General features: G+C 45.6%; 1 protein-coding gene and 1 long non-coding RNA gene across 9 annotated transcripts in view; one reads left to right on the top strand and one right to left on the bottom strand.

Moving 5' to 3' along the window:
* DPYD (dihydropyrimidine dehydrogenase) overlaps window positions 1–21100 on the bottom strand; it is a 656679-nt gene that overhangs the window by 558709 nt on the left and 76870 nt on the right. The window contains exon 1 of one of the 8 annotated variants that reach the window (XM_048859649.2): window positions 1899–2043. The exons of 5 other annotated variants lie outside the window; for them this stretch is intronic. In XM_048859649.2, coding sequence (XP_048715606.2) covers window positions 1899–1937 — 39 coding nt within the window. In that variant the 5' untranslated portion in view covers window positions 1938–2043. Of the gene's footprint in view, window positions 1–1898; window positions 2044–21100 lie in introns of those variants that run through there. 2 more of the 8 variants (XM_048859651.2, XM_048859650.2) reach the window with 2 other exon arrangements.
* Window positions 1–21100, top strand: part of LOC125640769 (uncharacterized) — a 75739-nt gene that overhangs the window by 15939 nt on the left and 38700 nt on the right. The window lies entirely within an intron of this gene.

Below are 21100 nucleotides of genomic sequence, written 5' to 3'. Positions count from 1 at the left end.
AGCTGAAAAGTCAGTCTTATTAATCCCTCCTTATATGGAAGCCGTTCCATACCCCTAATTATTTTTGTTGCCCTTTTCTGAACCTTGTCCAATAGATCTTTTTTCAGATAAGGTGACCACATCCGCATGCACTATTCAAGATGTGGGAGTACCATGGATTTATATACAGGCAATGTGATATTTTCTGTCTTACTATCTATCCCTGTCTGAATGATTCCCAACATTGTGTTTGCTTTTTTCACGGCCGCTGCATGTTGAGTGGATGTTTTCAGAGAACTGTCCACAATGACTCCAAGATCTCTTTCTTGAGTGGTAACAGCTAATTTAGACCCCATCATTTTATATGTATAGTTTACTTTGCATTTATCAACAGTGAATTTCACCTGCCATTTTGTTGCCCAGTCACCCAGTTTTGAGAGATCCTTTTGTAGCTCTTCACAATCTGCCTGGGACTTAGCTATCTTGAGTATTTTTGTATCATCTGCAAATCTTGCCACCTCACTGTTTACCCCTTTTTCCAGATAATTTATGAATATGTTGAATAGGACTGGTCCCAGTACAGACCCCTGGGGGACACCACTATTTACCTCTTTCCATTCTGAAAACTGATCATTTATTCCTACCCTTTGTTTTCTATCTTTTAACCAGTTACCAATCCAGAGGACCTTCCCTCTTATCCCATAACAGTTTATTTTGTTCAAGAACCTTTGGAGAGGGAATCAGACGTCAAGAATTATAACATTCAAAAAACAGTTGGAGAACACTTCAATCTCTTTGGTCACTCGATTACAGACCTAAAAGTTGCAATTCTTCAACAAAAAAACTTCAAAAACAGACTCCAACAAGAGACTGCTGAATTGGAATTCATTTGCAAACTGGATACAATTAACTTAGGCTTGAGTAGAGACTGGGAGTGGATAGGTCATTACACAAAGTAAAGATATTGCCCCAAGTTTATTCCCCCCTCCACCCCCACACTGTTCCTCAGACGTTCTTGTCAACTGCTGGAAATGGCCCACCTTGATTATTACTACAAAAGATTTTCCCCCGCTCTCCTGCTGGTAATAGCTCACCTTAAGTGATCACTCTCTTGTTACAGTGTGTATGGTAACTCCCACTGTTTCATGTTCTCTATGTATATAAATCTCCCTACTGTATTTTCCACTGCATGCATCCGATGAAGTGAGCTGTAGCTCACGTAAGCTTCTGCTCAAATAAATTGGTTAGTCTCTAAGGTGCCACAAGTACTCCTTCTCTTTTTGCAAATACAGACTAACATGGCTGCTACTCTGAAACCTCTCTTAATGAGGTAACTGATCATAAATTTCTTTGTTTCCATTGAATCTGAAACCTAAAATTTGGTACATGGATCTTTTATGGACTACTTAATACAGGGAAAAGGGTGAGGAGAGGCCACATTTGACCTGTGACATCAGGGTCTTGTGGGATTTCAACCACTCAAGACACTTCAAAGAACAATTCATTTTGTTAAAGAGATTACCTTCCTTGCCTGACTGATCTGAATGAGTACTTAAAAAACAAAAAAATAAAGTTTATACTTTCTACCTGAAAGTGAGATAGATACAAGTCTCTTTCAAAGTAGCTTCCCAAATGCACCAGCACAATTATCGTGGATGGTGTTGAATTATTAACACATGACCATTCAACGACCTCGAAGTTGGCTTCTAAGTCACATTTCTCAAAACAACGTGAAACAAAATGCAAGGTGTGGGAAGGCTTTGGATCAGGAGAATGATTAAAGACAGAGTACTGCAAAGCCTATATTGCTACAATGTCCAACTCTGCGCTACGCCTTCAGGGCAGGAGGAGCCGCCGGCTTCCTGGGTCAAACTTTGGGGGCGGCCCCGCCTGCGCACAGCCCCACCCCACAGGGGTACCTCAATGTCCACCGGGTCCCGGGTGAGCATGCGAGCCATGGTGTCCTCCTAGGACCCGTCCGTCCCCTGGGCCGCAGAGCTCCCGACTCGGCAGAGCGGGGGAGGACTAGCGGCGGGCGAGCCCAGCACCGCCCCGGGGGCGGGCACCCGCCTGCGCTGGCTGCAGTCGCTCTTCTCCCTCACCCCGGCTGCGGGCTCTGAGGCGGGTTTCCCAGCCGAGGCCGCGGGTTAACGGGGCGAGCACGTAGCTGGGGCAGAGCGTGGGGAAAGCAGCCCCTCTGCCGTACGGAGCAGTCAGCTCCTTCACGGAAACGAAGAGAGCCAGCGCCGCACAAGCACGACCCGCCCGAGCCGGGGCACTGAACCCACTTCGTGCAAGCGCGCTGGGGTTTGCGCCCGCAGGCTGCTACACCTGCCTCTAGTGAGCGAGGTTTGCTCGCTGGGAGTTCCCTGAGCCTCTAGTCCCGCAGCTACAGGGCGGGTTTATGTCAACAACCTTCGCCCGGGTTTATTCAGGCCTAATTAGGGCAGTTTTCCCTGAGAAAGAGCAAGAGAAACGTGCAGGTAGGTGCTGTGTCTTGAAATGAGCGCACAAGGTGGGCGAGGTAATGGCGTGTAGTGGCCCATCGTCAGTGGTATTACCTCACTCACCCTCTCTCCCTGTCCTGGGACCCACAGGGCCACGCCTCCATTGCATGGAAGTGAGCACCCCCTGGAAAGTTCCCTAGCAGCCAACAGAGAGCCAGGCCTGGCACCGGCTTTTAAGCAGCCCTTCCCAATAAGCACCAAATGACCCACTAATATTGTCAAGATTTTTTTTCTGCATTTCATGAGAGCAGAGAGATGGGCAGTATGACCAGTCTTTGCCTTGGGCATGCAATGAGGTGGAGGCTCCTTGCACTTCTGTGATTGGTGTTTGAGTGAAGCAATCTGCCCTTTGGTATATGAGCAAGTTTTATATCCATGCTGATAACTAGGTGTAAGCAGGGGAATAGTCCTGCTATTGTGGGGAATTTTCCTGGTTTCTGCACTACCCCGATGAAGTGGGCTAGCAAAAGGATCTGAGTCTTCGCTCCCACTTCCTTCACCCAGTGGCCTCCCTGCCCTTGAGGGCTCCCCTTCCGCTCTCCTGTCTGGCAGAGTCCTTGTAACCCCAACAAGGCTGGGCCCAGGATTCCTGGGGGGCTCGACCCCCAACCCTGCTGTGGTTGTCCCCCACTCCGGGGTACTCTCTCTGCATTAGGCACTTCTCTGACCCACTGATCATTACATACAATTTGAAGCAAATGCAAGTTATTTAATCAACAATTAATTTTTAAAAGATTAAGGGAAAATGGGAAAGGTTAAAGGAAAACATCAGCCTGCTCTGTGGCAGGGAACATCACAAACAGTGTCTCTGGAATGTCAGAGCAGTTCAGTCTGTTCCTTGTAAGTCCCAGGCCTCCTTCTCAGGCCCTGGCTGTGCTGCAGGGATGCTGTGGGTTGGACACTCACTCTAGTGGTGGCCACACGCTCTCGGGCTCTAGGTGGCAGAGCTCTTCTTCCCAGCTGTCAAGGTTCCTCCCCCACTCTGAACTCTAGGGTACAGATGTGGGGACCTGCATGAAAAACCTCCTAAGCTTATCTTTACCAGCTTAGGTCAAAACTTCCCCAAGGTACAAAATATTACACCCGTTATCCTTGGAATGGCCGCTACCACCACCAAACTAATACTGGTTACTGGGGAAGAGCTGTTTGGACGCGTCCTTCCCCCCAAAATACTTCCCAAAACCTTGCACCCCACTTCCTGGACAAGGTTTGGTAAAAAGCCTCACCAATTTGCCTAGGTGACTACAGACCCAAACCCTTGGATCTGAGAACAATGAAAAAGCATTCAGTTTTTACAAGAAGACTTTTAATAAAAAATAGAAGTAAATTGAAATAAAGAAATCCCCCCTGTAAAATCAGGATGGTAGATATCTTACAGGGTAATTAGATTCCAAAACATAGAGAACTCCTCTAGGCAAAACCTTAAGTTACAAAAAAGATATACAGACAGAAATAGTTATTCTATTCAGCACAATTCTTTTCTCAGCCATTTAAAGAAATCATAATCTAACACATACCTAGCTAGATTACTTACTAAAAGTTCTAAGCCTCCATTCCTGTTCTGTCCCTGGCCAAGACGACTACAGACAGACACAGACCCTTTGTTTCTCTCCCTCCTCCCAGCTTTTGAAAGTATCTTGTCTCCTCATTGGTCATTTTGGTCAGGCGCCAGCGAGGTTACCTTTAGCTTCTTAACCCTTTACAGGTGAGAGGAGCTTTCCCCTGGCCAGGAGGGATTTCAAAGGGGTTTACCCTTCCCTTTATATTTATGACACGCCCCCGAAATCTCAGCTAGGGTGAAACACTGGCTGGGATTTCTTCCTGGAGCTCTAGGAAAACAGAGTTAATAAGACACATGCATCTCTAAATATACTACCAAGTACATAAAGACTAACAATATTTTCCACATCTCAAGGACGATTTTAACCAGTTGATTCTGGGAAACTTTCACGGGAGAGTGCATCAGCCACTTTGTTAGAAGCTCCTGAGATGTGTTGGATGTCGAAATCAAAATCTTGGAGAGCTAAACTCCACCGAAGAAGTTTTTTGTTAGTTTCTTTGACGGTGTGAAGCCACTTTAGTGCAGCATGGTCGGTTTGCAGGTGGAAACGCCGTCCCCAAACATATGGGCGTAGCTTTTCCAGAGCGTAGACAATGGCATAACATTTTTTTCAGTGACTGACCAGTTGCTTTCCCTCTCAGACAGTTTTTTGCTGAGAAACACTACAGGGTGGAATTCTTGATCAGGTCCTTTCTGCATTAAAACTGCTCCCACACCACGCTCGGATGCATCTGTGGTTACTAGGAATGGTTTGTCAAAGTCTGGGGCCCTTAGTACAGGGTCAGACATGAGTGTCGCTTTAAGCTTGTTAAAGGCCTTCTGACACTTTCCGGTCCACTGAACAGCATTTGGCTGTTTCTTTTTGGTTAGGTCTGTCAGTGGGGCAGCGATTTGGCTGTAGTGCGGTACAAATCGTCTGTAAAAACCGGCCAAGCCTAAGAAGGATTGAACCTGTTTCTCTGACTTTGGGACAGGCCACTTTTGGATAGCATCCACTTTGGCCTGTAGGGGGCTGATAGTTCCTTGACCCACCTGGTGTCCAAGGTAAGTCACTCTGTTTAGGCCTATTTGACACTTCTTAGCCTTAACAGTTAGTCCTGCCTCCCTTATGCGCTCAAGGACTTTTTGTAGATGTTCCAGGTGGTCTGCCCAGGAATCCGAAAATATGGCCACATCGTCAAGGTAGGCGACTGCATATTCTCCTAATCCCGCTAGGAGACCATCTACAAGTCTTTGGAAAGTGGCGGGTGCATTTCGCAGCCCGAAAGGGAGTACATTAAATTCATACAGCCCGAGATGTGTGATGAAGGCTGACCTTTCCTTGGCAGATTCATCTAGCGGTACCTGCCAGTACCCCTTGGTTAAGTCCAAGGTAGAGATGAACTGGGCCCGTCCCAGTTTCTCTAATAGTTCATCTGTGCGTGGCATGGGATAGTTGTCTGGGCGAGTTACAGCATTTAGCTTATGGTAGTCCACGCAAAAACGTATTTCCCCATCTGGTTTGGGAACTAGAACCACTGGAGATGCCCATGCACTTTCAGAGGGGCGGATTACACCCATCTGTAACATATCCTGGATCTCCCGTTCTATAGCAGTTTTAGCTTGAGGAGACACCCGGTAAGGTTGGACCCTAATTGGGTGAGCATTACCTGTGTCAATGGAGTGATATGCCCGTTCAGTCAGTCCTGGGGTGGCTGAGAACGTTGGCGCGTAGCTAGTGCACAGCTCCTGGATCTGCTGTCGCTGCATACGCCCAAGGGTCATGGAGAGGTTCACCTCTTCCACACCACCAGCACATTTCCCTTCGTAGTAAACACCTTCAGGCCACTCAGCGTCGTCTCCTCCCTGGGCTGTAAACTGACAAACCTTTAATTCTCTGGAATAAAAGGGCTTTAGAGAATTAATATGGTACACCTTAGGCTTCCGGTTGGAGGTGGGGAATGCTATGAGATAATTAACAGCTCCCAGGCGCTCCTGGACCATGAATGGCCCTTCCCACGATGCTTCCATTTTATGGGCCTGGAGCGCCTTTAAGACCATGACCTGGTCTCCTACTTTGAAGGAATGCTCTCTGGCATGCTTATCATACCAGGCTTTTTGCTCTTTTTGAGCATCCTGTAAGTTTTCTCTAGCAAGGGCTAAAGAGGTTCGGAGGGTGTTTTGTAGGTTGGTTACGAAGTCCAGAATGTTAGTTCCTGGAGACGGTGTAAATCCCTCCCATTGCTGCTTCACCAACTGCAATGGCCCCTTAACCTCACGGCCATATACAAGTTCAAATGGGGAAAACCCTAAACTGGGATGTGGTACAGCTCTGTAGGCAAAGAGCAACTGCTGCAACACTAGGTCCCAATCATTGGAGTGCTCATTTACAAATTTACGTATCATGGCCCCCAAAGTTCCATTAAACTTCTCCACCATGCCATTTGTTTGATGGTGGTAAGGAGTGGCAACCAAGTGATTTACCCCATGAGCTTCCAAAAGGTTTTTCATAGTTCCTGCCAGGAAATTAGTCCCTGCATCTGTGAGGATGTCGGAGGGCCAACCTACCCTGGCAAAAATGTCTGCTAGTGCCTGACACACACTTTTAGCCCTGCTGTTGCTTAGAGCTACTGCTTCCGGCCATCGGGTGGCAAAATCCATGAAAGTCAGTATGTACTGCTTTCCTCTGGGTGTCTTTTTCGGAAAAGGACCCAGAATATCCACAGCTACTCGCTGAAATGGAACTTCAATGATGGGGAGTGGCTGGAGAGGGGCTTTGACCTGGTCTTGGGGTTTTCCCACTCTTTGGCACACCTCACAAGACTGGACATAGGTAGAAACATCCTTGCCCATTCCCTCCCAGTGGAATGATCCCCCCAAACGGTCTTTGGTCCTGTTCACCCCAGCATGGCCACTAGGGTGATCGTGGGCTAAGCTCAAGAGCTTGGCCCGGTATTTAGTTGGAACTACCAACTGTTTCTGAGGATGCCAGTCTTCCTGGTGTCCACCAGAAAGAGTTTCCTTGTATAAAAGTCCTCTTTCTATAACAAACCTGGATCGATTAGAAGAGCTGAGAGGCGGTGGGTTGCTCCGTGCCTCCGTCCAAGCTCTCTGGAGGCTTTCATCTGCTTCCTGTTCGGTCTGGAACTGTTCCCTTGATGCTGGAGACATTAGTTCCTCATGGGATTGTGGACCTAGGCTTGGTCCCTCTGGAAGCGATATAGGGGATGGAGCTGTTTCTGTTGACTGTGAACCGCTCTCCGCTGGTGCACTATGTTGGGATTCAGGCTCCGGCTGAGCCTCTTGGGTCGGGTTATCGGCTGCTGCCAGTTCAGGTTCGGTGGGGCCCTCTGGTGTTGAGGTTGCAAGTACTGGATTCAGTGCTGACACGGGGTCTGGTGTTGGTTGTTCGGCTGGTTCCGGTTCTGGGACTGGTTCCGTCTGGGTCTCTGGGACTGGATCCACTACTGCTGTTGCAGACATTGGCCTGGGGTCCAGGTCCATCACCTCTGACTGGGTCCTGATAGAAGTTTCCGGAACAGAGCTAGGCCTCACGGCTTGTTTAGCCTGGCTGCGGGTGACCATTCCCACCCTCTTGGCCTGCTTCACATGATTGGCCAAGTCTTCCCCCAACAGCATGGGGATGGGATAATCATCATAGACTGCAAAAGTCCACATTCCTGACCAGCCCTTGTACTGGACAGGCAACTTGGCTGTAGGCAAATTGAAAGAGTTGGACTTGAAGGGTTGAATCGTCACTTGGATCTCTGGGTTGATTAAATTGGGGTCCACTAAGGAAGCATGGATAGCTGACACTTGTGCTCCGGTGTCCCTCCACGCGGTGACCTTCTTCCCGCCCACACTCACAGTTTCCCTCCGCTCCAAGGGTATCTGGGAGGTATCTGGGCCTGTGGACTCTGGTGTGATTCCGGTGCAATGAACTGTAATCTGTTGGGGTTCTTGGGGCAGTTGGCCTTTACATGCCCCAGCTCGTTACACTTAAAACATCGTCCAGCTGACGGGTCACTGGGGCGAGGAGGGTTGCTGGAGAACGGGGTGGTGGGACGATAAGGGGTCTGGAGGGTTCTTTGGGAGGTAGGTGGGGCTTTGGGCGGCCCCCGGTAATAGGGTGTGGTCTGGGGTGGTCCCTTCTGGTCTCCGCTCCAACTGCGACCAGTTTTCTTCTTCTCTGCCACCTCCACCCATCTGGCTCCAATCTCTCCTGCCTCAATTACAGTTTTGGGTTTCCCATCTAGGATGTATCTTTCTATTTCCTCAGGAACACCCTCTAAGAATTGTTCCATTTGCATTAGGAAGGGCAAATTTACTGGAGATTCAACACTTGCTCCTGATATCCAGGCATCCCAATGTTTTACAATGTGGTAGGCATGTCGGGTAAATGGCACGTCTGGTTTCCACCTTAGGGCTCTGAACCTCCGACGAGACTGCTCGGGTGTTATCCCCATTCTGACTCTCGCCTTGGATTTAAACAGTTCATACTTGTTCATGTGTTCTTTAGGCATTTCAGCTGCCACCTCAGCTAAGGGTCCACTGAGCTGCGGCCTCAGCTCTACCATGTATTGGTCAGTAGAGATGTTGTACCCAAGGCAGGCCCTTTCGAAGTTTTCTAAGAAGGCCTCAGTATCATCACCTGCCTTGTAGGTGGGGAACTTTCTGGGATGGGAAGTGGTACCTGGAGAAGGATTGCTAGGGTTTGTTGGTATATTCTGCTGGGCCTTTATCCCCTCCATCTCCTCCACATGCTTCCTCTCTTTTTCCTTCTCCTCCTCCACATGCTTCCTCTCTTTTTCCCTCTCCTCCTCCACATGCTTCCTTGCCTCCATTTCCCTCTTGTGGGCAGCCTCTTGGTGTTGTTCTGCCTCCCTTTCTTGTTCCTTCTTCAGCTGCATGAGTTCTATCTGTCTTTCATGTTCCCTTTGTCTTTCCTCAGCCTGAAATTTGGCTAATTCGAGCTGTAGTCGAGCCGCGGATTTTGCCATTCTAACCTCTCTGTTTTTACTAACTTTACACCCGAGGTTTAGAAATAAACAAACAAAACTTGGCTGTAAAATTTTGCTGTGCTGGAATAGAATACCTATTCTCTGATAGTGATTGTCAGCCTACAGAAAAAGACAATTCCCTTGTCTCTGCTCTGGGCCCAAATTAAAGCAAAAAACCTCCAACTACTTGGAAACCTGCTTACCCAGCCCAAAGGAAAAAAAAAATTCCTTTTCAAACCTGTGCTCCTTGTAAAACAAAAAAAAAAAAAAATCAAAATCCTAAAAAAAACCCTGCCACTTTTGTCTCCAGGCAAATGGGTAGAGCACACACCCCCTATTTACTTTTAGGAAGAAAAGAAAAAAAAAAAACCTCTGGGTTGGAAGACTGTGAATTTCCCTGCAGGAGTTAAGTACCCTGCCTCCAGGCAAAGAAAACCTGCAATTCACAAGATAATCCCCTTTTGTCTCTGCTTGGCCACAAAGCAGAGAGAAACCAAGCTGCTTTCAGTTTCAAAGCTGCTTTCTGGACTTTCTTTCCAAACAAAAAAAAATTTCCTTTTTAAAATCTGTATTTCTAGTTCAAAAAATCTCAACTGGATCTCAAATGATTTCAGGTTAATCCCACCACTGTGCCACCATGTCAAGGTTCCTCCCCCACTCTGAACTCTAGGGTACAGATGTGGGGACCTGCATGAAAAACCTCCTAAGCTTATCTTTACCAGCTTAGGTCAAAACTTCCCCAAGGTACAAAATATTACACCCGTTATCCTTGGAATGGCCGCTACCACCACCAAACTAATACTGGTTACTGGAGAAGAGCTGTTTGGACGCGTCCTTCCCCCCAAAATACTTCCCAAAACCTTGCACCCCACTTCCTGGACAAGGTTTGGTAAAAAGCCTCACCAATTTGCCTAGGTGACTACAGACCCAAACCCTTGGATCTGAGAACAATGAAAAAGCATTCAGTTTTTACAAGAAGACTTTTAATAAAAAATAGAAGTAAATTGAAATAAAGAAATCCCCCCTGTAAAATCAGGATGGTAGATATCTTACAGGGTAATTAGATTCCAAAACATAGAGAACCCCTCTAGGCAAAACCTTAAGTTACAAAAAAGATATACAGACAGAAATAGTTATTCTATTCAGCACAATTCTTTTCTCAGCCATTTAAAGAAATCATAATCTAACACATACCTAGCTAGATTACTTACTAAAAGTTCTAAGCCTCCATTCCTGTTCTGTCCCTGGCCAAGACGACTACAGACAGACACAGACCCTTTGTTTCTCTCCCTCCTCCCAGCTTTTGAAAGTATCTTGTCTCCTCATTGGTCATTTTGGTCAGGTGCCAGCGAGGTTACCTTTAGCTTCTTAACCCTTTACAGGTGAGAGGAGCTTTCCCCTGGCCAGGAGGGATTTCAAAGGGGTTTACCCTTCCCTTTATATTTATGATACCAGCATTGCCCCCGCATTGTCAGGGTTATCAATGCCCCTCCAAGTCTGGCCTGCAGCGCCTCCTGGCCGAGGCGTCTCCCTGCCCTGGGCCCACTGTCCATGGTCCCCCCTTGCTCTCCCCAGCTGCTCATGACACCCAGCTCTGGACTGCTCCAGCCCCAGCCCCAGCTCCACTCTGTCTTAGCTCCAGCTCCACTCTGCCTCAGCACTGCTGCTGCTCTGCCTCCAGCTCCCTGGGCTGCTTCTCTGGCCCCTCTGGCTCTGGTTGCTTCAGGTCTGCTCTACAGGCTGCTTCTGTGACTCTGCTCCCAGCACTGACGTGCTTCGTGGGCTGCTTTTCTGGCCCCTCTGGCTCTGGTTGCTGCAGCTCTGCTCCCAGGGCAAGTCTGCTCTCTCTGAGCTGTGCCTCTGGCTTTGGGGCTGCACTGCTCCCAGGACAGGGTCTGCTCTCTCTGGGCTGCTTTTCTGGTCCCTCTGGATCTGGCACAGCTCTGCTCTCCAGCTCAGCTTGGGCCCCTGTTTTCTCCTTAGCTCTACCCCCACTCTGTCTGACCCAGGCAATTCCAGCTCACACGGAGGATGGAGGACGGGACCTCCCTGGCCTCCTGATTAGCTTGCCCGCCCTGTCATTCAGGCTGACCTGGAGCATTGGCCTCTCCCCATTGTTCCTGGGGAGTCTCAGGGTCTTCATTCCCCATCGACCCTTTCCCCTTTTAGTACTGGGAGCTAGCAACTAAAACACACCCACTGAATGTTAGTAAGGGGGCAACAGTCCCCTTGCATAGGCACCCTGTATTCATGAGAACTGCTCTTGATTTTATCTTTGTCTCTTTCAGGACAAAGGTTAAAGAGGATGAACTTTTCTCCCTTTGTAAAAAGCCCATAAAAACAGCTTCTGGACATTGATAGTACCTCTGGGTCACTTATTTATCCCCTTCTCCCCATTTCTCTCCCTTGAAGGGCTGAGGGTTTGCCTTTTAGAGGGTAAAAAGTGTTTCTCACTATACTGTTACTTTATTTCCTCCAACCCTTGCATATGCAGAGTTTGAGATTTCCCATGTAGATTTAGTTTCTTGCTTGCCAGCTGCAGCAATAACCTTCTGTTGCTTTTTAGCTCCTCTGCATAGCTTAAAGGTATATGCTAGATAAGGCACAGACATAAGTTAAGGCACTAAAGCCATGTGCTGACAGGCCTGAGGCCTGTAAGACAATAGCTTACTTCAGCAGTTCTCAAACTGTAGCAACCCAAGAACCCTCATTTTGATTTAAAAATTTTCAGGGACTCCCACCCTGACTCAGCCCTTCCCCTTCCCTTCCCCTCCCTCTGTCACCCACTCTCCCCCACCCTCACTCACTTTCACCAGGCTGGGGCAGGGAGTTGGGGTGTGTGGGGGGGTGGGCTCTGGGAGGGAGTTGGGGTGCAGGCTCTGGGAGGGGGCAAGGGGTTGGAGCGTGGGCTCCAGCCGGGCGGCGCTTAGTTCAGGCGGCTTCCAAAAGCAACTAGTACACCCCTCTGGCAGTAGCTCCTAGGCGGGAGGGGAGTTCTCCAAGCACTGCCTATGCCTGCAGGCACCACCCCCCACTGTTCCCATTGGCCACAGTTCCCGGCCAATGGAAGCTATGGGGGCGGCGCTTGGGGCAGGGACAGCACACAGAGACCTCTTGCTTCCCCCCCTGCAGGGACATGCCAGCCGCTTCCAGGAGTGGCACGGAGCTGGAGCAGGTATGGAGCCTGACTTAGTCTCGCTGCACTGTTGGACTTTTAGCATGCAGAAGGAGAGGGAGGGGGAGAAGTTGATTAGCAGGGCCCATGGACCCCCTGGGGAACCTTCAGGGACCCCCCATAGGTCCACAGACCCCAGTTTGAGAAACACGGGCTTAGCTAAACAAGACATAAGGCCCAAAAGCCTTCACATGCTGCTGGTTAAGTGTATAGCCCCAGTTCCTACGAGAACACTGTAGCAACTAAACTCCTAACATGTAGTCACAAGATTTTCGTTTGTAGCCGATTGGGATGTTTTAAGTGAGGAACATGTGCCAATGTCAGACTACAAGAGTACCATGGTAACTGACATGTTATAATACGTTTGAGTAACGGCTGGGAGAAGAGCACCCCACCATTAGTAGGATGGGGAAATACAAATAAGGAAAAAGGGAAGAAACCCCTACTGAATATACATTAGGCATAGCAGCATCAGCGTAACACAGGGATCGGCAACCTTTGGCATGCAACCCGCCAGGGTAAGCCCCTTGGCGAGCCAGTCTGGTTTGTTTATCTGCTGTGTCCACAGGTTCAGCCGATCGTGGCACCCACTGGCTGCGGTTCGCTGTACCAAGCCAATGGGAGCTGCGGGAAGTGGTGGGCAGCACATCCCTCGGCCTGCACCGCTTCCCGCAGCCCCCATTGGCCTGGGACAGCGAACTGCGGCCAGTGAGAGCCGCAATCGGCTGAACCTGTGGACGCGGCAGGTAAACAAACCAACCCGGCCCGCCAGGGGGCTTACCCTAGTGGGCCACATGCCAAAGGTTGCCGATCCCTGGCGTAATACATTGTAAAAATTGTATCCCAGCCTGTGTGCTTAAGAGCCGGGAGAGATGTAGCTCTTGCATGATGAGGAGGATAATGGCTAACATTTCAGGTTGTTCTGCAAGGAATGGAGAGAGTATATGAACGCTCAGATGTACATTCAGTACTACCTCTACCTACCTTGCTGCATTGGAGTGTTTGTGACTCTCAACTATTATTAATAAAACTATTACAAATACAGGTTTGTCTTAAAAGTGTGAGTGTTGCAACTGCACACATTGCAACCGAATAGTAATTCTAATACTGGGCCTGATCTTGGGACAAGAAGCTATCAAACCTCAGTGTTAACTTAGAATTCTTAAGTAACTAATGCACCATCTATGGATCAGGCAACAGGTATCATGTCTGAACTGGGACCCCAAAGGGGTGACCCCCAACCTGTGGCTTCGCCCAGGGAAGATTTAGCTTACCTTTGGTAAAAAAATCTAAGTTAAAATCCACATCTCTTTCTACAGTTTGGTGACTGTCACAAACACTAATTCTCCAGAGTATGGGACTTCTTTTTCTCTGCTGCTGTTCCCCTTTTCTGTTTCCTTTGCTTCTAGTAGATTACTTCTGGGTTTTTAAAAACAAAAAAAAACCTACACAGCCAACCTTTGTAATAGATAATCTGTAGTCACACACTCCTGGGAGGAATAGTCTGTGGTCGCACACTCTTCCCTCCCTCCCCCCATAGAGAAGGATCACTCAAGATCTTCAGCTTTGGACTTGCTTGGCATGCCAGAGACAGGATAGGACCCTTGTGGATCACCACCTGTCTTCCCACGTCTAGGTCTTAATAGGAATTGTTAATGTGAGAGCGTGCACATGAGATGACATGGGACATCAGCCTGTCTGCACTCTAGTTACATTCTCGTTTGTTGTTACTGACTAGTCATTTGACTTCAGCGTCTCACAAGAAGGGGATTCCATGTGGTCTGGGGGTATATACACCCTTGTAAAGGGGGGCCTGGTAAATTGAATTGTTTGAGAATAAGTAAAAGGTACCTAAAGTTGAATAAGCAGTAGCATCAGGGCTCAGTAACCCACAGTCTGAGGTGGTGGGAAGCTGATTTTATTTTAGGCACCAGTAGGCCCCAGTAATTTAGAATCTGTCCAGATCTGTGAGTAGACTGGCACAGTTTAGCAAAAGTTCCACAGCTTTTCCAGACTATACCCCAGAGCCATCCATCATGAAGAAACCATGCAAGCTTGCACTTAAGTATCACAGTGCCTGGTAGGTCCCAACAAGGTAAATAGCCCCTGTGCCACTAGACCACATGCTAGCTGACAAGGGAAGAGAGGAAGCAACCCCGAAGCCTCTGGCATTTAACTCAGGATGTATGCCCCCGTCTAATAGGGACAGAGCCAGCTTAGCCTTTGGGAGTATTCGGAGTTGAGAAATTGTTGAAGCCAGTTAACTAGGCAAGGGGGTTACCATTTTGGGAGGGACAGTTCCACATTAATTGCCAAATATCATGCAGACTTAGAATTGAGCGAGTGAGGAGTCAGCCAAGACTTCTGGTGACCCAGCTGTGGTTGCCTGAAACATGGCAGTAGTAGTTTTGTACTAATACAAACTAAGGATCATGGAGGAGGTTTAATACGAATGGAACATAGCCAAGCTATTTTTAATCACCCTCATCCAGAGAGTTCCATGTGTCGGGGGCCCAGGAAGCTGTGTCACATTGCTTTGGAAGTGCATTAATTGCCTGTGACAAAGTCCAGGAGACTAAATCCAATATGGTATGTATTGGAGGACCAAAGAAAAAGAAATCTCTGATTACCAGAAAAAATAAAAAGCTTAGTTCCCTATAGGTCTTAGAGACCTTGTGACAGTGCATTTTGTAATCCATGGAAAATTTCCTGTAGTCAGGCAGGCCAACAGTTTCTGTGCATTTAATTTGTAATTCTTAAGTAATCTTCAGCAACAAAAGCTAACAGGAAAAAAGTCAAAGGCTATTTGGCCAGTAGCCAATATGTTGCCAAAGAGAAATTGCTTCTTATTTTCAGAAGGGGGTCGGAAGGGAAGCAAGTGAAGCAAATTGCTTCTAGCCTAAGTTTGGCTGAATGAAGTTAGAACTGGTGACCCCTAAAATAGCTAATTAAATATATTTTAAAAATCTAAAAATATTAACATATCAGATTCAGCATCCTTTTAGACAAGGCTGTACCTGATATAAATCTAAAAAGGTAACTTCATAAACAGAAGTAGGGTAAAAGTAGGGTGACCAGATGTCCTATTTTTATAGGGACAGCCCCGTTTTTGGGGACTTTTTCTTATATAGGCGGCTATTACCCCTCACCCCCCGTCCTGTTTTTTCACAGTTGCTATCTGGTCACCCTAGGTAAAAGTAAACCCTGCTCACTACCCCTCTAACCTTAAAGGTATGGCCTGGGGAGAAACAGGAAAAGAAGCAAAAAGGTAAAACCCTTACAATTTATATTGTTCTGATGCCTGCATAGGCCAAATTGCAGCCACAAAACTTACTGGGTTCAAATTTTCAGTTAATGAACCTATTCTTGATTTAACTAATCAGTTGTTGTGCATCATTAACCCCAAGCTAAGTATGTTTGGAATTGCAACTAACATGTCCATGATAAAAGCCATGCAACATATAATCTGTTTTTTACACAGGAATTATTCTTTTAATCAATTACTCAAGCCTCTAAAACTGCTACCCACAGCTTAAGTCATGGTTATTACTCTAGGTCCTGATTAAAAGTAATATGTTTTACGTCACGACTTTAATTTTGGGGAGTTTAATTTTGTTGCAGCACTGTGCACACATAAAGGTATAAAAATGTTAGAAAGCAATGCGTACCACACTATTTCAGTATTATAATTAGGCTATGACCATCATTGGTGTATTTTTATAATGCAGTAACGATAGTGTAATTTTTGACAAATATCAGTCAAATATAGGTATATTTGCCTCAATGAATAATTTAATTATATATACAAAAATTGTAAACTGTTTTGATTTAGGTTTTATCAACAAGTGTGGCCAACTTGGCAGGACCCAGATTAAAATTCAGAAGTTCATTAAGCGCAACACTGCAATATTGATGTAGGTGTAACCATATTAAAGGCACAATGTTTTATAATGTAACAGTGTATATTGTGTGGTTATCTGTGTTATAAATTGTTAAACAAGCAATGCTGATATAAATAGGAAAAAAATCTGGTTCGAGCCCAAACAACATGGTGGTGGGGTAATCATCAAGATTATCACCCCTCCACAGGAGGCAGGAGTACAGGTATGCTCTGTACAATAGACAGGAATAGAATTGTTAATTTTTTTTAAAATGTTTTGTTTGGGCATGCAATGCCCTTATAAAATTTGTGTCACTCTAGTATTTGAGGGTTCACCACTCAGATGGCTTACCCCTCCAGTATGTAAACACACTTAGCAGCCCTTTGCCCTAGTGAACTCCTTTATGTTTGCAAGGTAAGTTGTTTGCCAAAAGGAGATCTAGAGGCATGATGTAAACGGGGGCTCTCATACATTTATGAGCCAACATGTCACACCCATTCAATTTCTTTGATTCAGGGAAGGCAAAAATGGCTTAATCCCCAATTTAAAATCCTATATTTTTCAAAGTGGGTAATAGCATTTCCCTTGAAGGTTAACACACCAGAAGCTTAACAGAGACAAATTAACACAGATGTTTTCTAGCTGAGGACTTTGATTTAAAAAAAAAAAAAAGACACCAACTTTATTGGTTATGTATTTCAAAATTGTTTATAATATAATTTAAGGAAAGTTCCACTTTCCTTATCACCCACCATTTTTGGGAGGTAGTGAAAAGAATCAAATTAAAAACTGGTAAATGCCTATGATATCAATTCCCCCAGGGTTGTACCAGGAAAGGGACATGTCCTTGCAGGTATCCTACAACAATTCAAGATCCTCAAAGGAAACAAGCCAAAACTGGCTCACAGCACAATGTAACTGGCAGCATTTTTCCTCCACTGCAGCAGCCTTAATATCCTGACAGTTGGTTTGGTGAGGCACCTGGCCACTCAACCAAATACAGACTCTCAACTTCCAATATTTGACTGTCATGCGGAGGAAACAAATGGACTTTTATAGACCTCCAAACGGCGTGAACGCTAACATTGTTGTAACAGTGGTCTAGAGCCAACGGCAGCAGTCGGCTGTAAGAACACATTTTTGTGCGCTGATATTGTCCCTGGAACAGTGTGATCTCATTCTCAGATGGCAGTATACCGAATTTAGGGAAGACTGATAAACCAAAACATGGGACGGTATTGAGTTATCCCCTAGACTAATGGTGTCAGTTTATATATTTGAAAAGATAAGTACTTAAAAGGGGTCTCAATGGTTAAATCAGTTCCCATGCTCCAGTAGTGTAATCAAGGGAATCAACCCCTAATAAGCCCTATCAAGTTATAAAGAACATAATAGGCAGAAGTGACCCTTGGCTATGAGCTTGTGAATGTAACCATGTCACCTTTGGTAACCTGGGAAAAGGTCTTTTCGCTAATCAACATCTCTGGGATGGGAGGTGGCTACACCTATATCCAGAGTGTTAATCAGTCACATTCAATTTATGCATATTCCTATTTTGTTAAGTTTGTTAATTTGGCATATTGGATTAATTCAATTCTTGTAAATACACCATGGTGACTTCTTTTCCTCTCACTTATCCTACCTTGTGAATAGGATTACTGCTTGTCAGCAATGAGTACAGTACATGAATCCTTTGTTCTGCATATGGTAAATGTGTTAAAACCATCACTAATATCCTCTTGATTTTAAAAATTAGAAGGTTCCTATCAAGGATTAGCAATTGCTAATTTGTACTGTTGACACTGTTTTCAAGAACATGGAACAGGAAAAGACACCTGTTTAAATGCCTGTCAACAATTATCATTAGGAACAATTGGGAACATGGGGTTTGACACCACACCCTAATCAAGACTCATTTAATTAAAGTTGCATTGTGGAAAAAGCCATGTCTTAGCCAGAGCCTCTTTGCCTGCATTTGATCTAGATAAGAATATGTTCAACCAGTTGGCAGCTGCCCACTTAGTAGGTCACCTTGAAGACATCATCTATAAGGAATGCATCAATGTACTACTTCTGGTAGCAGATCACCAAAAGACCAAAACATGGAAAATTCCACCAGTGTCCGGTTGCTCTGAAAAGGGGCATCAGTACATTTTCAGGTACAGTAGGTTTGTGATGGACACCATTGTGTGACCAAAAGGGTACTAACAGAACCAGTTGTCATGTTCTATCAGGGTAAGTAAGAGGCTCTTATGGAAAGGGTGATCTACAGTGGAGACTACCAATATTGCGTAGTGACCAACCATCACAGGTACTTTATGGTCAATTTGAGTGCAAGGCTGCAAACTCAAAATTGTTATACCCCAAAAGCACATATTGACTGAGCATGTGGCAATTCCCCCTGTATCTGTTATCTTCATTGTGTTGTGTTAGGTGAAAATAAGGAGTTTAAACAAAGGGTAAGGCCCTAAATTTATGTGAGCAGGTTTATTAACAATCACCCTATCGAGCAGAGCAGAGAAGGGGAAGACTCGTAGCCTATAGATGTAGGTATTTGCTAGGTAAGGCGGCAAAGCAGTGTGCTTACAGGCCTGAGGCCTGTAAGACAATAGTTTAGCTAAGCTAGGCATATAAGGCTCAATAGCCTTCATATACACACTTAACCAGGAGTAACCCCAGATCAGAGAATGCTGTAGTGACTAAATTGCTAATAGGCAACCACAACATTTTAGTCTATAGCAGATTGGGATATTTTAAGTTGGGAACAACCACAGATGTCTGACCATACGAGTGGCATAATAGCAGACATATATTCTGTAATGCTGAAGTAAAGAGGCCTAGTAACCTATGGGAGAAGGGCACCCCAGCATTAGTAGGGTGAGGAAATACAAATAAGAAAAAAGGGCAGAAACTGCTATTGAAGTATGCATTGGTATAGTGTCATCAGCACACCACAGTATAAAGGTTGTACTCCAGCCTGCATGCTTAGGAGAGGGGAAAGGATGTCGCTCTTGGGTGGTGCCAGGATGAGGAAGATAATGGCTAACATTTCATGAGGGTGAGAGTATATGGCTATTCAGACATACATTCAATATGATTTCTACCTACCCTGCTGCACTGCAGTATTTGTGACTCTGCTGACTATATTAATAAAACTATTACAAATACAGAAGGTTTTCTTCCTAAGTCTGAGTGTTAGGAACCCTGACATGCACGTTGTAACTGAGCGGTAATTCCAATACTGAGCCTGATCTTGCAACAAGAACCTATCAAACCTCATAGTGGTAACTGGGAATTCTTAGGTAATCAATATAATTAATACAGAATCCATAGTTCAGGCAACATGTGCGAGCTTCATTTCTTGGACTCTTTATTCCCTGTTTCAGAAGTATCACATGAAAATACTTGCTGATTACAATCATCCAAACCAATTACAGCAAAGCATGTACTGTGTTGGCACAAAAATCAGAAATACTTATAAATAATAATGAAATAATGAAATACTTCTGAATGTTGGAGATAACTAATACTGACATATAACTGGCTGAGTTGTCTCTTGTTCCACCTATTGTAGTGTTTTCCCGTTCTGTTTATGCCTGATCTACAAGAGGTTGGACAGCATCGGTATTTTGGCTGTGGACATGCATCCTCCCTGCAACTAATTTTTCTAGGGAATCTTCTCATGCCTATGAAGTTATGAATTGAGTAGCTAGTCTGTGCCCAAGTTTTACAATTGTTTGATTCTTACACTTCTGAGTGAGCTGGTAGCAACCTCTATTTTTAAGTTGCCTAACTTAAAAAAAGATTAAGTACTAACACCTCCATTATTTGCAGCAGGGCTTTGAAGCACGGATAAAGCCTTGGGACTAGAGCCATGCCATTCACTTGTCCCGAAGTCAGGCTTAGTTTAGTTATGAACTTTTAAAAAATTGCTATTCCCCTTCCGTTGCTTATGCTGAGCAGGGAATATTTGGCAGCATGCAATTACTAATGTGATGCATGAACATTCTAAAGAACCAGGCTCATACTGCCAATGCAGCAGCACCACCACGCTACTGGGAATGCCTGGGAGCTGTTGGAGCAGCTGTAGCTGAGGGGGGAGGCAGGGCTGCACCTGGCTTCCCCCAATCCAGCAAGTAGGCCCTAGCAACCCATCCCCAACTCTCTGATAACAGGCTTTTCCTGTTGCCAAGCCAATGTACTTATTTGAAATGGTAGAGGTAAGTGCCAAAATTTCAAGGTTCAAATCCTGCTGATCGTGGGGTTATTACTGTTACACAAAGGAAAAAGATGAATACAAATTCTATTAAAAAGACTGAGGAAATTTCAACCTGAATGTTGTGTTTTTGTATGTAGAGTCCAGTACTCAAAAGATTAAGAAATGCCAGATTTAAGAATGCCAGTACCATCTTAATTCATCTCCCTTGTGCTTATAACATTGTGCTATAGCCTTTAACCATATGCTCCCTTTTATTGGCATAGATCCCCTGCTTGCTTCATTGCTCACGATGGACAAACAAGGAGCAGAATTAAAGTTACATGTACAGCCTTAAATTTGGCATTTTGTAACTTTAGGCTGCCGAGTCGTGCACTCAAATAACATTTTAATGTAGGTTTTGTTCTGTTTGTTTGTTAAGTTGGTGACTTAACAGTAAATTGGCCAAATTCAGTGGTGGGTCCCAGAAAGTCTGGAGGGATTCCAAGTTGGTAAAATGTACACATTCTTCTGAGTGCCTCAGTATTTGTTGTCCCCCAGATTTACTTGCTCCTCCTATTCCTTATCTCTAAATTTGGCCCACTGAGTGCCACATACACTTCCTTGGACTCATTTGACTGATCTACTGAGGGGCCAAAAGAGGAGAATAGCAAGAAAAGCAGCTAACTGAAGTATATAAGAATGTGTAGTCTGCCCTACTCTTTAATTTACACATTCTTCTGGTTCCTGGTTATCTCAGCATTTGTCTAGACAAAGTTACTACACAGCAAACTAGGGTGTAAAGCTACACTGCAACTTTTGC

Source organism: Caretta caretta, chromosome 8 (genome assembly GCF_965140235.1).
Source record: "Caretta caretta isolate rCarCar2 chromosome 8, rCarCar1.hap1, whole genome shotgun sequence".
Lineage (NCBI taxonomy): Eukaryota > Metazoa > Chordata > Testudines > Cheloniidae > Caretta > Caretta caretta.
Note: the sequence above shows the minus strand (reverse complement) of the source record. Positions and strands in the feature narration are given on the sequence as shown.